This window comes from Hypanus sabinus, chromosome 3 (genome assembly GCF_030144855.1).
Source record: "Hypanus sabinus isolate sHypSab1 chromosome 3, sHypSab1.hap1, whole genome shotgun sequence".
Taxonomy (NCBI): Eukaryota; Metazoa; Chordata; class Chondrichthyes; order Myliobatiformes; family Dasyatidae; genus Hypanus; species Hypanus sabinus.
The window spans coordinates 60444322-60459241 of record NC_082708.1 but is presented as its reverse complement, the minus strand read 5'-3'; the positions used below and the strand labels follow the sequence as shown (position 1 = coordinate 60459241).

Below are 14920 nucleotides of genomic sequence, written 5' to 3'. Positions count from 1 at the left end.
ACTGTGTGCATTTCATCAATAGAGGAGACCAGTTAAGACAGAGTAAAGGATGGGAAGGACTGAGTTATACAAGGTGGAAGATGGGAAGACAGAAGCAGAATGTTCTGGTAGTAATGATGAAGGGTCTCGGTCTGAAACATCAGCTGTTTGTCCCTCTCCTTTACCCGTTGAATTCCTCCAGCATTTTATGGTTGTTGTTCAGATAGTAGCAAGCCGCGAATACATAGAACATAAGTTTATTGTCTAGGCACAACCAACTTGACCCACTGGCTCGATGTGGTCAGATCTAGCTTTTGCAAACTGGATTTCTGAGTGTCATTTAGAACTCTTGAACATCTTTATCTCCTCTGACTGTTTTATATTATGATTCTGTGACCCTGGCTTGGTAGTAGCTCATTTCAACATGACCTGATCCAACGATGAACACGATAAGCCCACACAGAGATCAGAGGGCATACTGAATGTTTGATGTGGAATATTGTTGTAAATTGGAGCAATCATGTAGATAGACAGGCTGGGATGCAAAGCTTTAAGTAGCTCTGGTTATTCTGTATGAATCTGTGTAAAGCTCGGCACATTTGAGAGTTAAATTGCAGCCTTTAGTGGAGCGACATGCATACAAGATGAGGTTGATAAACAGGAGGTGCAAAGATTGTGGTAATGGTAAAAAAGAATAAGTAATTCCTGAAGATTCACAAACTGTTTTCAAATATTGATGAATTCCTCCAAGGAGAATCCCATGAATCTAAGTAGCTGAAGAGGGGAATGGTTATTGTAGAATGGTTGCAACATGATTATTAGAATTCTAACTGTTCCAGCTGCTTTTTATAGATGGTAACATGAAAATGTGCTTTATACATTAACTTACTATGCTTACAGTGCAAATTTATCTTGTTTTACAAATTTCACCCTGGATTTTTGATCATGAAAAATGCACCAGTAAAAGGAAGCAATAAGATTATCATCTATAACCTTATACTTCATTACTTGCAATAAACATGCAATGTTAGAACACTTGTGTGTATGCTTCTCTTCAACACACTTTGTTCCATTGAAGTTAATCATTTTAACCTATAGATCAGGCATGGGCAAACTACGGCCCGCGGGCCATATGCGGCCCGTTAAGCTTTTTAATCCGGCCCGCAGGACTTGATGAGATTATATTAATAAACCTTGTTAATGTTTTTTTTTCCCACAATTCTGGCGTTTTCCCAATAGATGACGCACTCTATATATATTTGTGGCGATCCATTTCCTGGCACATCCGAACCGGCTCACAATTAGCCAGCGTTCCGGATAAGGGAGATAGCCTGCGGGGATTTGCAAGCACAGAGCTTTGGAGCCTCTGTGCCACGGGGGGCAGGTTGAGGAAGGCTAAAAAGTGAGGCTGGGGATTTCGAATAAAGTTTTTTTCTTCGACTGCAGTTACCGACTCCGTGTCGTAATTTTAGCGCTGCATGTAACACACCGCTACACATTGACCTTTGTTGAGGTGCAGCGTATTACTCCACATTTGCGCTTTATTCTTTGTTCGGCTCGACCTATTTGTGTGAACTGGCGTTCAGCGTCATGAACATCAACAAAGCCAGCCACAGATCCAAGTTAACTGACCAACACCTCAGATCCATCCTGAGAATCGCCACAACAAAACTAAATCCAGACTTTGATGCGCTGGCTAAAAAGGGAGACCAACAACACTGTTCCCACTGAAATTAAAAATAAGTTTCTTTGTTGCGTTATGTAAAAAATGCATTTGAAAATATTTTTCTCAATAAGCCTTACATGTTACATGTCATTTCTGTTAAGTGATGGACATGAGTAGTGTGCAGGTGCACGTACGTTCTCAAAATAAAAAATGCGCTCCAGATCAAAAAGCGCGCTCCGCAGACTGGCGCGCTGTCACTGTTCTGTCTTTGTGCTGGTTGTTGTTGAGTTTTGGCAAAGGGGACAATTGAATAAGAAGGAGCAGGACAAGTAGACCTGCATCTCCTACCGTTTTTGAAATAAAGACAGTCAGGAGGAGAGTGATGATGATAATATCTTGAAGGATAACAGAATTTTCAGTGCTTTAAAATAATAACTGTTACTATTAAAAAAGCTGTATTTATTCATTTAATTTTCAGTGTTTTAAAAGTTATTTCAATAAATAGCTAAATACCATGGGACTTCAAAGACAGATATTTTGTTGTAATGCATTTGTTCATTTTCAATTGAAATTAAAGCAAATGTTTTCTACATATCCCATGATATTTTATTTTCTCTTATGAGGTGTATTACCAAAAAAACTCCATCCACCTGCTCCTGGTCCGGCCCCCCTGTTAAATTTTAGAACCCTTTGTGGCCCACAAGTCAAAAAGTTTGCCCACCCCTGCTATAGATAGAACCTGTGTTATTGCACTAGATAGCAGGCTTCTCTGGCTGTTAAAAGCATTTGTACTGAAGTTCCATTTCCTAGAATGCAAAACTTCTTGCTTCCTTGAATTTTTATACTTTGTGGGGTTTTCTGTTGGTCTTTTCATGAATTAAATCCACCACCCAGTTGACTTCTATTCCAGCTGGGACACAATTTGGATGCCCTTTGACAGTATTCATAGCTCAGAGATCTAAGGACTGGAGCCATACTTAATGACCTTTTTTTGATTCCCTAAATCTTCCAAGAGTAAACACTACCTGCAGCAGTCACATTGACAACAACTGTCAAGTAACACTTCATAGCACAAACACACAGAGAGCCAGACGTCCTATGAACAGGCAGCAAAATGGGCCTTTGAATATCAGCAGCTTAATGCTAAGGGAACACCCTTTGACCCCTGGAGAATTTAAATTTGATGTTCCCTTATTTTGGGTGATTGGTTTCTTTGAAAATGTTTGTTTTATTAAAATGCGTTAAATGTGAGAAAAGATGGTGCTACATGTTCTATGGCTCAGCTTGATGTGACGTGTGATGTTTGGTAAGCAGCTAAAGCCTCGTACCAAGTTCTTTGGTACATTTTGATTTCAGCTTTAGTGGATCAGATCACCACTACTGCCACATTACTCTGATTAGAACTGAACAAAGGTGGATAAAAGGCACCATCTTCGTGCATCAGATTGCTTCAGACACAAGCACATTTATCACCACATTCACCTTCCGCCACCATATTAAAAAAAAATAGTCATCTGACTATTCTTTATTTCCTCTTTATTTCTTGCTGAGGAAGAAGGAAATGAGTATCCCAGTTTTCTTCACACTGCGGAGAATGAGATGCTCAGGCTTACTTGCAAATGCAGACTGTGCTAGTTTGACCACGTGAGACTGGAGAACTTGGATTATGCTCCTCTTAAAATCATACAATCTGGCAAAGCAGCGTATATCAAAGAGTCATTAAAGATGATGCTCTGATGGGACAAAGTTGACCATAATAGCATTAGCAGAATATTGTTTCATTTGTTGTGATGTGCAGTGTGGAAATTGCCCTTAGTTAGGAGAAAAAATGTGGCTTCTAGTGAAAACACAGTGTGAAGTTTTGCAGGGAGGAAACTGCCAAAGGCCATTGTTGCCAGCTGAAATAAAGTATAAGCTAGAAGTGAAAGATCAGTGTCCTCCTCTCTGATGGACGTTTACCTTGTATGTTCTATACAGGGCTGATATTCAAATCTCTCTCCACTCCATGGTTTCGACACCAAGTACCTCAGATTTTGCCTCTGCCTTATTGGAATGGAGTAGTGAGTGCATGCAGTCCACTGCTGTGTGTAGTGATTGCAAGGAATTTATAGGTAAATAAATAAGGATGTAAAGAATACTTCGATGGCTGAGGTGATCCAATTTGGATATAAAATTAAATGGAATGGAAAGTTGGTGTTCTAGGTCGGGAATCTGTGTCAGGGGTCATGAATGGCTTTCCCACTGCCACTCATGACCCCTGTCACCAGTAGCTTGTGACAAATTCCATTTCCCAACCCTCTTCACCCTCTTCACCCTCTTCCCATCCTGCTATTGATATTCCTTTCCATTTGTGATCCTGGCTGTTGGCTTTAATCCCCTCCCTGGCTTCAAAATTCACCTATATGTTCCTCACCCTTGTACTTCTGATGACAGCTTTATCAAACACTATCCACCATCCTGGTTACAACACCAGACACCCCAGCTCACCCTTGAGCCTTGCTACTGATCTCCTACTGTCTTACAATTGACTCCACAAACTCCAGTCTTTTCTCCCCCTTGACATCCCTATGCTTTCCTTCCACTGCTACCTACTCTCCTGCAGAATTCAGACCTGACTGCTTTCCCCTGTGTATTCTTCAGTGTTGAAGCATATTATGTAAGACCTGTTCATTAGTGTATGATGCACTGGAATTTGCACCAGGGTTCTCTGAAATAAAGTACTTATTCCCTTGCTGGCAGTGAGTTCAATGTGCCTTAATAAATGCTGGAAATGATGATAGGTCTTGATTTAGTGATTAAGGTCAAGGTAGAGGTGTTTCTAAATGTCATTCCCAGGGTAATGGTGGATGGAAATGTCTGGACCTTAGAGATGCCATTATACACATATTTGGTGTTTTTTCAACAACTCTTACATACAGCTAGATATAAGAGAGTACAGTATCATTACTGTGTGTAACTGTTGTAAGCAGCAAATAGAGATTTGGTAAATATTCCAATCAAAAGTGGGGCAGATTCCGATCAGTACTTATCTTTTTCGTATTTACAGCTTTTATTGTTTGCCATCAGTCCTACAATTACACTTGTCCTATAGATCAGTTCGTCTCATTACTTGTCCGTGATGCCGTACAAATCCCTAACTTTCATTTGTTTTTCTTTGTTGCATCCTCAGGTCCTCCCCTGCCTTGCTCCACTGCTTCATCGACCCCAGTGGAGCAGTACATCTCCCCTCCCCCTCCTCCCGAAGTCAACGAGAGCCAGCGAAGGTTGCTCAGCAATAAGATGACCCAGTCAAACCCAGATTCTGACTCTGATGAGGAGTTTGTCCCCAATTCTTTCTTAGTTAAAACTGACTCTGGAAGCCTGTATGTTCCCACAAATGGTAAGTTGATTTTTACTGTATTTGCCTTACTTGAAGTTAACGTGCCTTCTGTCCTATTGCTGTGCTTATAGAATAGCAAGTAACACAAAAGACAAAATTATTATCAACCTCAAATAATTCCAGTAAACCGCGAGTCTGCATTGCAATTTTATGTTAACTAGTTGGCTGAAGTTTTTCAAAATTAGAAACTGAACTAATAAATTAGAATAGTTGTGTTGCTTTGCATAAATATACCTTCTTATGTTGATTTTAAACTGAATTGATTCTAGTTGTTGCATGTTTGTCTTCTATGACATTTCCTCAGCACCTCTTACAGTTTTAAGGAAAGAGCAGAGATGTACCAAGTGCCTAATTTTCAAAAGTTGCTGTTGCATAAAACCACAAGACCTTTGATCCACTTTGAGCAGATCATTGGTTAGTTTGGGCAATGAATTTGATGCTTCTAAACAGATTCGCATTGGAAATATAAAATTAGCTATTTTTTCTGGTTTGTACTATCAGTAACAATTTGCAGGTTTCATGTGCTTCCTATGTAAAAGTGAGCCTCTTAATGCTTAGTTCTTAGATATCAGCATGTTAATTTTCAAAAAGGAATTGAAGGGAAAAGACATCATAACAATGATTGTATAATTATTGTATTTTGTGGAAATTTCATATGCACATAGAGGCAATCATATCTGCTACACGTTAATGCTTCAATATGACTTACTCGACCTCTGAGCTGGTCCCTGGATGCCTTTAGGTTCTGAAAGGGTTGATATAGAGGACAGAGAGCTTTTCTTTTAATGGCTGCATGACTGGTTTCCAGTAATAGGGCAAGCAATAATCTAGACTCTAAGGATCATGATAATACCTCAAAAAAAGTGGACAAGACTGTGAAGAATTTAAATTTGAGGATAATGGCCCAGTATAGGAAATCTGTGTTGCTAGACAAAGATAAATGGGTTTGTGGAGCCTGTTCAGGGTAAGACCGGGCAGCAAGTCCTGGAATAGATTATGTTTTGAAAGATGATGAGAAGAAATTTTCAGAAGTGAAACCTTGAGGTGAAAGCAATCTGTGAAAGAAGTTTTCATCAGTGATGGAGTGATATCCATAGGAGCCTGAGATTAAAAAGCTCTACTAAATTGAACTGAATGCCAAGATTGAGCACCAAGGTCCTCAGATTAAATAAACAGCCAGAAAGATTTGAGACTGTTGATTCTGGCTGGAACCAAACAAGATGCTGATGTTAAACTGCAGGAAAGCACAACAGGCCAAATCCTAACATTAGACAAGAAATTGATACAATCTTGCTCTATAAATTTATTCTAGGTTCCTGGTATATACCTCCCACTTCACATGCAGCAAGACTCCACTAATAAGACTTTGAAAATAACCAGGCTATGTTTTTGGTGATGTGGTTGAAGGATAAAGATTGGCCAGAGCATTGAGAAACTCTGTATTCTGCACATTTTCTGCTTACCTTAACTGAAATTTGCTAAATTATCTCTGATCCAAGTATCCAGAATCTCATGTTTTATCAATGCAATGGAAAATAGCAGGCACTGAGGAGCCACATAAGTCACAAGCTACTATTTTCTGAAGAGAAGGGAAGAACATTTCCAGGAGACATGAAAATAAATTGGAAAAAGATAAAGCAGTATTTTTATTAATAACTGTGCTCAAAAGTAGAAAGGCATCACAGGATTCTTCACAGAGCTATTGTTTATAACTAACAGTATGGATTAGATGGACTCTGTGATTAACCTAGTGCCTCAATCTACCATGATACTCCAGACCCTCATCATCTTAAGTCTCATTCTTTCAAAGTTCAAAGTAAATTTATTATCAAAGTACTTGAAGAGTATGTCACCATGTATAACCCCGAATTCATTTTCTTGCCAGTATTCTCAATAAATCTATAGAATAATAAACATAACAGAATCAATGAAAGACCACCCAACTTGGGCATTCAACCAGACTGCAGTAGTCAATAAACTGTGCAAATACAAAAAGAAAGAACTAATGATAATAAATAAATAAGCAATAAATGTCAAGAACATGTGATGAAGTGTCTTTGAGTGTTACTCCATGGGTTATGGGAACATTTCAATGATGGGACAAGTGAAGTTACCCCTTTGATTCAAGAGCCTGATGGTTGAGGGGTAGTAACTGATCCTGAGCCTGGTGGTATGAGTCCTGAGGCTCCTGTACCTTCTTCCTGATGGCAGCAGAAAGAGGAGAGCATGTCCTGGGTGGTGGTGATCCATTACAACTCTCAATACAATATACCCATGTCAATAGTGCAGTAAGTCTGTGGTCATTGTAATACCTATGCTGATGCAAGTTGCCAACATTATCCATTGGGGAAGTATTCAACTTTGCAAATAATTGCTCCAGCATTGGAATTATTAAGATATTGTTCCTTTGATATCATTTTATTGTTGATTTGTAGATTTTACAATTCCCTTTTAAGCAGAAAGATATACCTTAACTCCTAATTCTGAGGAACTCTTCATGAATTATAACTCATTAAAGCAAGTTTTATGGCATGAATTACCACCTATTCACTCAATGCAAAAAGAATGAACCATTCCTATGAAACTATTGAATCTAACACCAGGGATTTACTTAATTGATTTTCATAGAGGTCAACACTTGATCAAAATGATTAGGCGGCACTTATACTAAATTATAGTTCAGCATTAATTTAACTATTTAGTATTTTATTGATCTTGATAGGTGTCTATTTTTTTCTTTTATCATATATTATTGAATTTAAAACTATTTTTCTTTGTTTAATTCATCTTGAAATTTAATATTTCAAAGTATCCTTATAACTCTTTTTTAAAATTTGACTTAAAAATTTGACTTCTGGAAATCATGAATTTAAAAAATATATATTTCTCTGATCATATTGTTTTCTAAAATGGAAACATGCAGATGCCACTGATAGCAATTTGGGCTGGAGTAGATTTGAATTAGGAGATTTCATCACATACTGAAAGGAAACAAACTCCTGTTCCTGCTTGCTTTTCTTTGGAAAAGTTTCCTGACATTGTTGTCCTCGAACCTTCAGAAAATCAATCCCCAAATGGAATCACCTAAAGGTCACAGACCAGAATAATCACAACTCCCAAAAACACAGAGGATAAGTTTGGGTCAGCCAATAAAATTCAAACAATCTCATAAGTGATCTTGCCCAGATTCAAGTTTTAATGAGGGCAGGTTGAAGGATACCTGATTAATATATTTGCAGGGATCAGTTTGGTTACTTTACAGTACCAAAGATGCTGTATGCCTTCACCTATACATTTATTTTGTGATTAGTTTGTAAAAGCTGGCATTTACAAGCTTCACAAGACCCAGCAGGTAGAAAGATATGAAGGCTGAATCCCTCAAATATGTGCCTGTCCATCTGTTGTTAAGCCTGTATCACTGGGAACACATCCAGGAATAGGCTTGATGATCTCTCAATCTTATTCTGTAATTCCGTAACTTCATCACGGATCCTTTCCTTCATTTCCTGGATGAAATTTAAGAGACAGGAGCAGGAATAGGCCACTCAGCCCTTTGTAGCTGCACAGAGCTCAAAAAGATCATAGCTAATCTTTCCAAACACTATTTTCTTTCACTGTCTGTATCCCTTGATTCCTCAAATTTCAAGAAAACTTACAGTCTTGGTTTTGAATCTAATCAATGGCCAGCCCTAGAGTGGTATATTCCAAAGTCTTTCTCCCCTTTAAATGAAAATATTCCTTGGCATTTAATTTGTGACTGGCTTGTCTCCCATGTGATCACATGTCCTGAATCAAGATAGACATCATCTACATTTCTACCCATGAGGAATTTTGTGCGTTTCCATTTCCTTCATTCCACCAGTGCCCAGACAATGATCAGTCACAGGTTTGAATAAATTCAACAAGTGAGTACCCAAGACCCTCTGAGGTATCAAATTCCAAAGATTTGCTGTAGTCGATCTGTGGAATGCTCTGCCACAACTCCAAGTCTGTGTGTATGTCTAAGATAGAGATTCATTGTTGCCTGATCGATCAGGGCATCAAAGGATATGGCGAGAAGGCAGGTGGATGGGATCTGGGACCAGCCATTATGGAATAGTGAAGCAGGGTAGATGGGCTGAATTCTGCTCCTATGTCTTATAGTCTTCTGTGTGAGGTGATTTCCTGTCACCTTGGTATTTAATGACCCACTCCCAAGTCTAAAATATTTCATTCTGCATTTTCAAAGAGCTATCACTCAGCATCTATGTTGTCAAATCCTCCTCAGCATTTAGATCTCATTTTTCTGAATTTCTGGAATGTAGGTAAATTTTCCTCAAACAGTTTTTACAGGATGACTCACTCATCCCTGGAATTAATCTGGTGATCGAAAGCTGCTTTGGCTCCTATGCTCAAGTACAGGGATAAAACAGTGCATGGAATTCTGAGTGTGATATCACTAAAACCAGGGGTCGGCAACCCGCGGCTCCGGAGCCGCATGCGACTCTTTCATCTCTGCGCTGCGGCTCCCCGTGGTTTGTTAGTTTTTGAAACGTAATTCGAAATTTGAAGATTATGGTGATCTTGTACAATCTAAATAAAAAGTTGTGGCAACCCCATTTCCTGGCACATCCGAACCGGCTCACAATTAGCCACCGTTCAGGCTAAGGGAGATAGCCTACGGGGGTTTGTGAGCACGTGTCTTTTGGAGCATCCGCGCCCACGGGGGGGGGGGGCGGGTTGAGGGAGGCTTTAAAGCAAGGCTGTTTAGTTCGAATAAAGTTATCTTTGACTGCAGTGTCGTTATTTTAGCGCTGCGTGTAGCACACCGCCACAACGTGTTTTTTATCGCTATTAATATACGTCACCACTGCCAATCCCTGACACCCGCCAGTGCGCGATATCTTTTAATTTTTCGATCGAAGGTAGGCTAACTAAGGAGTAACCTTCAACCCAACGTCTTTTTTTCGGAGTTCAAAATGTTTTTGTTGCATGCAGAAATGTAATTTCGTTTTCTCTGCAGGAGTTCATCAATTTCATAAATGCAACACATTATAGTTTGTTTATACATAGCATAAAGGCAAAAAAAAACCCATTGTATGCAGTGTTATTTAATTTTAAATGTCAAACGGGTTTTGTGGCTCCCAGTGTTTTCTTTTCTGTGGGAAATGGGTCCATATTGGCTCTTTCAGTGGGAATGGTTGCCGACCCCTGACTAAAACCCTGTACAACCTCAGCAAGGGCTGTCTGCACTTCAATAAAGACCAATGTACGGTTTGTCATCATCACTTTTTGTGTGTGTACATGTTCATTTTCTGCTTCTCGTGAATAAGCACACCAATAACTCTCTGTACATTTACCAATTTCTCTCCATTTAAATAAGATTCATTTCTTCATTCCCCAGTAAATATCATGACTTTTTTAACAATCCATTATTGCCCTTTCATTTTATTCAACATTATTGCAGACTCCTTGCAAATTGTCCCATGCAGAATTATAACATATTAAACTCCAACCAGTGCTGATCTAGCCACCATTAAATGCCACATTAATGACCAGTGGATCATCCTTTCACCCACCCTAGAACTCCTCCACTAGCATTGGACACTCCTTATAAACATCACCATCCCTACTCACCGATCACCATCAACATCTTTTGTTCATTGGCTAGACATTCCTACAGAATTGGAGACTCTCCTGTAATTAAAAACCTCTCCTCCATCCTCTTTCACCTTCCCTCCTTCTTTTTGATGAGCGACCAAAATAAAAATTAATACTAGGATTTTACATCTTTTGTCTCATGACTAGGTAATAAAGTTAAGCAACACACACAAAATGCTGGAGGAACTTAGCAGGCCAGGCAGCATCTATGTAAAAGAGTAGAGTCTCAGCCTGAAACATCAGCTGAACTCTTTCCCATAGATGCTGCCTGGGCTGCTAAGTTCCTCCAGCATTTTGTGTGTGTTTCTTGGATTTCCAGCATCTGCAGTTTTCTCGTGTTTGTTATGAGGTAACAAAGTTAATCCAATTTGTTTTTATCAGGAAACCTATTTTTTTTCCAAGATGGGAAGGTTACCAGAACAATTTCTGTTAGAACAAGTGGATACTAGAACGAATTTAGTTTTGAGAACCAAAAACCATTTCTTCAAAATAAAGGGTCTTGAAGTTAGGACAGAACCTCTCAATGTGCTGGCCAGAGTAACTGGAAGCAGATTCAGTGGTAACTTCCAGAAGTGATTTTATTGTACACTGTAAAAGGAAACAAATGCCTGCCTGGGGAAGATGAGAGGAATGGGACTTAAGTAAAGCACTTTCGAAGACGCGAGGCATTGAGAGGCTTCCATTTGTGCTCTAGAGATCCACCCGCAACTCGTCATTCCTCATCCCCTATACATCCGGACATGCTATAGCCTGCCAGAAATGAGGTATTGTTTCTTTGAATCATGTTAAACTTCATTGTAACAGTATAGGAAAACTCAGACTGAGAGGTCAGAAAGGAAGTGGCATGATCCAGGAGTCATCAGTTACCAGTTGGACATCAATGTGGAGTAGAAGGGAAAATGTCTGACTCCCTTTAGGTTTTTAATTAGTGTGCTCCATTTGACAGATCAGCCATATGCTACTCCAGATCCTACAAAGTGGGCACTGAGTATCTCCAATATTTTCACGGGGAATATACTTCAAGTGTCCAAGCAATCTTGCAGGTGATAGAGATGTATTTCTAATGATCAACACAAACTTAATTGAAGGAGATAATTTCATTTTTATCATCAATTCATAAGTGGAACTGGTGTCAATAAGTGAAGAAATACAGTGTTTTAAAATTTTCTAATATTTGTTTTCCCTAAAAACATGTTAAATTTAAAATACAGTTTATCTAGCAAGTTTATTTAGTATTGATGAAAATCTCACTTTACAATGGAGCAGATGGTCTCCTTATTTTAGAAAGGATATACTGACGTTGGAGAGGGTTCAGAGAAGATTCATGAGAATGATTCCAGAAATGAAAGGGTTACCATATGAGGAACGTCTGGCAGCTCTTGGGCTGTATTCCCTGGAGTTCAGGAGAATGAGGGGGGATCTCAGAGAAACATTCCAAAAATCAAAAGTCCTGAAAGGATTAGATAAGGCAAAGTTATTTCCCACGGTAGGAGATTCTAGGACAAGAGGGCACGACTTCAGGATTGAAGGACGTCCTTTAAAACAGAGATGCGGAGAAATTACTTTAGTCAGAGGGTGGTAAATCTGTGGAATTTGTTGCCACGAGCGGCTATGGAAGCCAAGTCATTGTGTGTGTTTAAGGCAGAGATAGATTGGTTCTTGATTAGCCAGGGCATCAAAGGGTATGGGGAGAAGGCAGGGGAGTGGAGATGACTGGAAGAATTGGGTCAGCCCATGTTTGAATGGTGGAGCAGACTCGATGGGCCGAATGGCCTACTTCTGCTCCTATATCTTATGGTCTTATGTACAAATGAAACCGACTTTTGCCTTTTGTAAACACAAGAGATTCTGCTGATGCTGGAACCTTGAGCAACACACACAAAATGCTGGAGGAACACTGCAAGAGGGTTTTAGCCCAAAATATTGACTATTAATTTCCCTCCGTAGATGCTGCCTGATTTGATGAGTACCTTTGGTATTTTGTGTGTGTTGCCCCTTGTATATATTTACACATCCTAAGCTTCAGAAAATGACTAGAGAATGCTAGGAGAATAATGCCTTGTAATTATTATCTTTAAATGCAGCGATAGAATGAAAAGAGCAAACTGAAGCAAGTAACCATACCGTTGTTAGCCAAGTAAAGAGAGAGCATGGTTTTCTGGTTAAGCAGAATGAATATCCAGACTGATGCTGCAGTTTAGTGGAAAGACACAATTAAAGCTCAGCATCTTCCATGTCTCCCACCCAACTCCCTGAAGTGAATGTGAGAAATCTCACTGGGTCAATGAAAGATGGGCAAGATAGTTATCCTGATGACCCAATCAATCGTCACCTCCTCAAACAGTCTGACTAAAAAGATTATCTGCTGCTGATCATGGAGTTGGATCTTTGCTTTGGATCCAAACTGGCTACTGCATTGTTCACAATGCAGTTGTGACCTCTCTTCAAAACGTGAGTCATTGGCTAAAATCACTGAAAAGAGGGTGAAACCTTACTCTATAAATGCAAGTTATTCCTCCTTTCTTTAAGGATATTCAGTGAATAGAGGGGGGCACCTGTTGGAAGTTAATGTTGATAGCCAACTCCATGCAAATTTCAGGATCAACTTGACCAACAGTTCGAAGGTCAAAAGGGCCACTAGAAGTATGGAAATAAACAGTTAATTCTCTAATTTCTTTTACAAAAACTAAATTTACATAACAATGCATACATTTGCTTGAATTCACATCCCAGCAAATGGGCCTTTTTAATTTAACATTCAGTGTATTGTCCAGGGATTTCCTAGTAATGGTTCTTAAACCACTTAGAACATGTCATCTTACCTTACCTCATGTTAACCTATTTTCTGCAAGGAGAAAAAAAATCAATTACACAGGATGCACAGATGTTCAATTAAACTTTTGAGAAGTTATTTTAGGTTCCTCCAGGCTTTTTTTTGTGACAGGTTCTGATCACAGCACTGAAGCATATTCAGTAATTAACCAGCATGACGCTGAGGTTGTTTGATTGTTCCTTTCAACTTCTATCCATTTAAAGGCCTGACTCTGTGGCAGAGATCCTGGGCTTTTCAGAAATCTTTTGAAGTAAATCTGTAGCATGTAGGGTCATATGGAGATACAGGACTGAAACAAGTTTTTTTAACTTACAGAGTCTCTGATGAACACCAGGCACTTACTTACATTAATCTCATCGGCTCCTCAGATCCTATTACCATCATTATATTCATGTACAGATTAGAAGCAATTTATGGTAATCGACCAACCTACCAGCTTGCACATCTTTAGGATGTGGGTTAAAAACAACAGCCAGGGGAAACTTGTATGATCACAGAAAAAGTGTGCAGTCTCCGTATGGACAGTTCTGCATTGAACAAAGTACTGGAGTGCTCAAGCAGCAGCTACCCGTATATTTGTGTTATACTGACTGGTCCACTGTAGCAGAAAGTTAGATAGTTAAGTAATGTTTTTACTTTATTACTTGAGCAATAAATGAAGAATATAGAGTATTTTCAACACATAGTTTCTGCTTGAAGGAGTAATTGAGGGAAGAGATGTTGAAATGAATGGAGAAATTTTAATTATAAGCAGTCCTTTTTGCCAGATTATTTATTGTGTAATAAAGCAAATTATAGATTGATATCATATACAGAGAAGCATCCAGAATTGTTCCATTGCTACATCTCCAAGTTATTTCCACCTCACACATACTGAATTTGAGAATGCTCGTAAGAACCCACACAATTATGTCTTCAGTGTGATGCACTACAATAAAGCAAGTATACTGCTTATCCAAATACATTTTTTTTACTAAGTATCTGATTCCTGGAAGCAAATCCTTTCAAAAGAACTTACTATGATTTAACTGATACTTGAAAGTAAATAAATACCCTGTTAATAACAGAATTGGAGGTTAAAGGAAGAACACTGACATCAATGATCAAATATTCTTGCAAAATAATCCACCAGGGACCTTGTGGAAGTCATCTGTGGAAGTAGTTGGTTATGGTTGAATAATGTAGATTATCATGTCAGGTAGATGCCTTGGAGCTTATGCTTGATTACATTTTGAGGTTAAAGAGAAATTTTGTAGATTTTCTTGGAAATTTTACCTGTCATTATTCAATTCCCTCAAGACATCACAGAAATCAGAATCTGGCTATAATTGTCCGAATCATACTTGGTCTGTTGCAAGGGGTTTGTGTATTAGACGAGGCAGTTTACACACATCAACGCTTCAGGTTTTCATCTTGGTGAACA

At 38.9% G+C, this 14920-nt stretch overlaps 1 protein-coding gene across 1 annotated transcript in view; it reads left to right on the top strand.

Annotated features, from left to right (window-relative positions):
* tenm4 (teneurin transmembrane protein 4) overlaps window positions 1-14920 on the top strand; it is a 1643409-nt gene that overhangs the window by 1306751 nt on the left and 321738 nt on the right. Inside the window, exon 8 of the mRNA XM_059964502.1 lies at window positions 4815-5024. Coding sequence (XP_059820485.1) covers window positions 4815-5024 — 210 coding nt within the window. The remainder of the gene's footprint in view (window positions 1-4814; window positions 5025-14920) is intronic.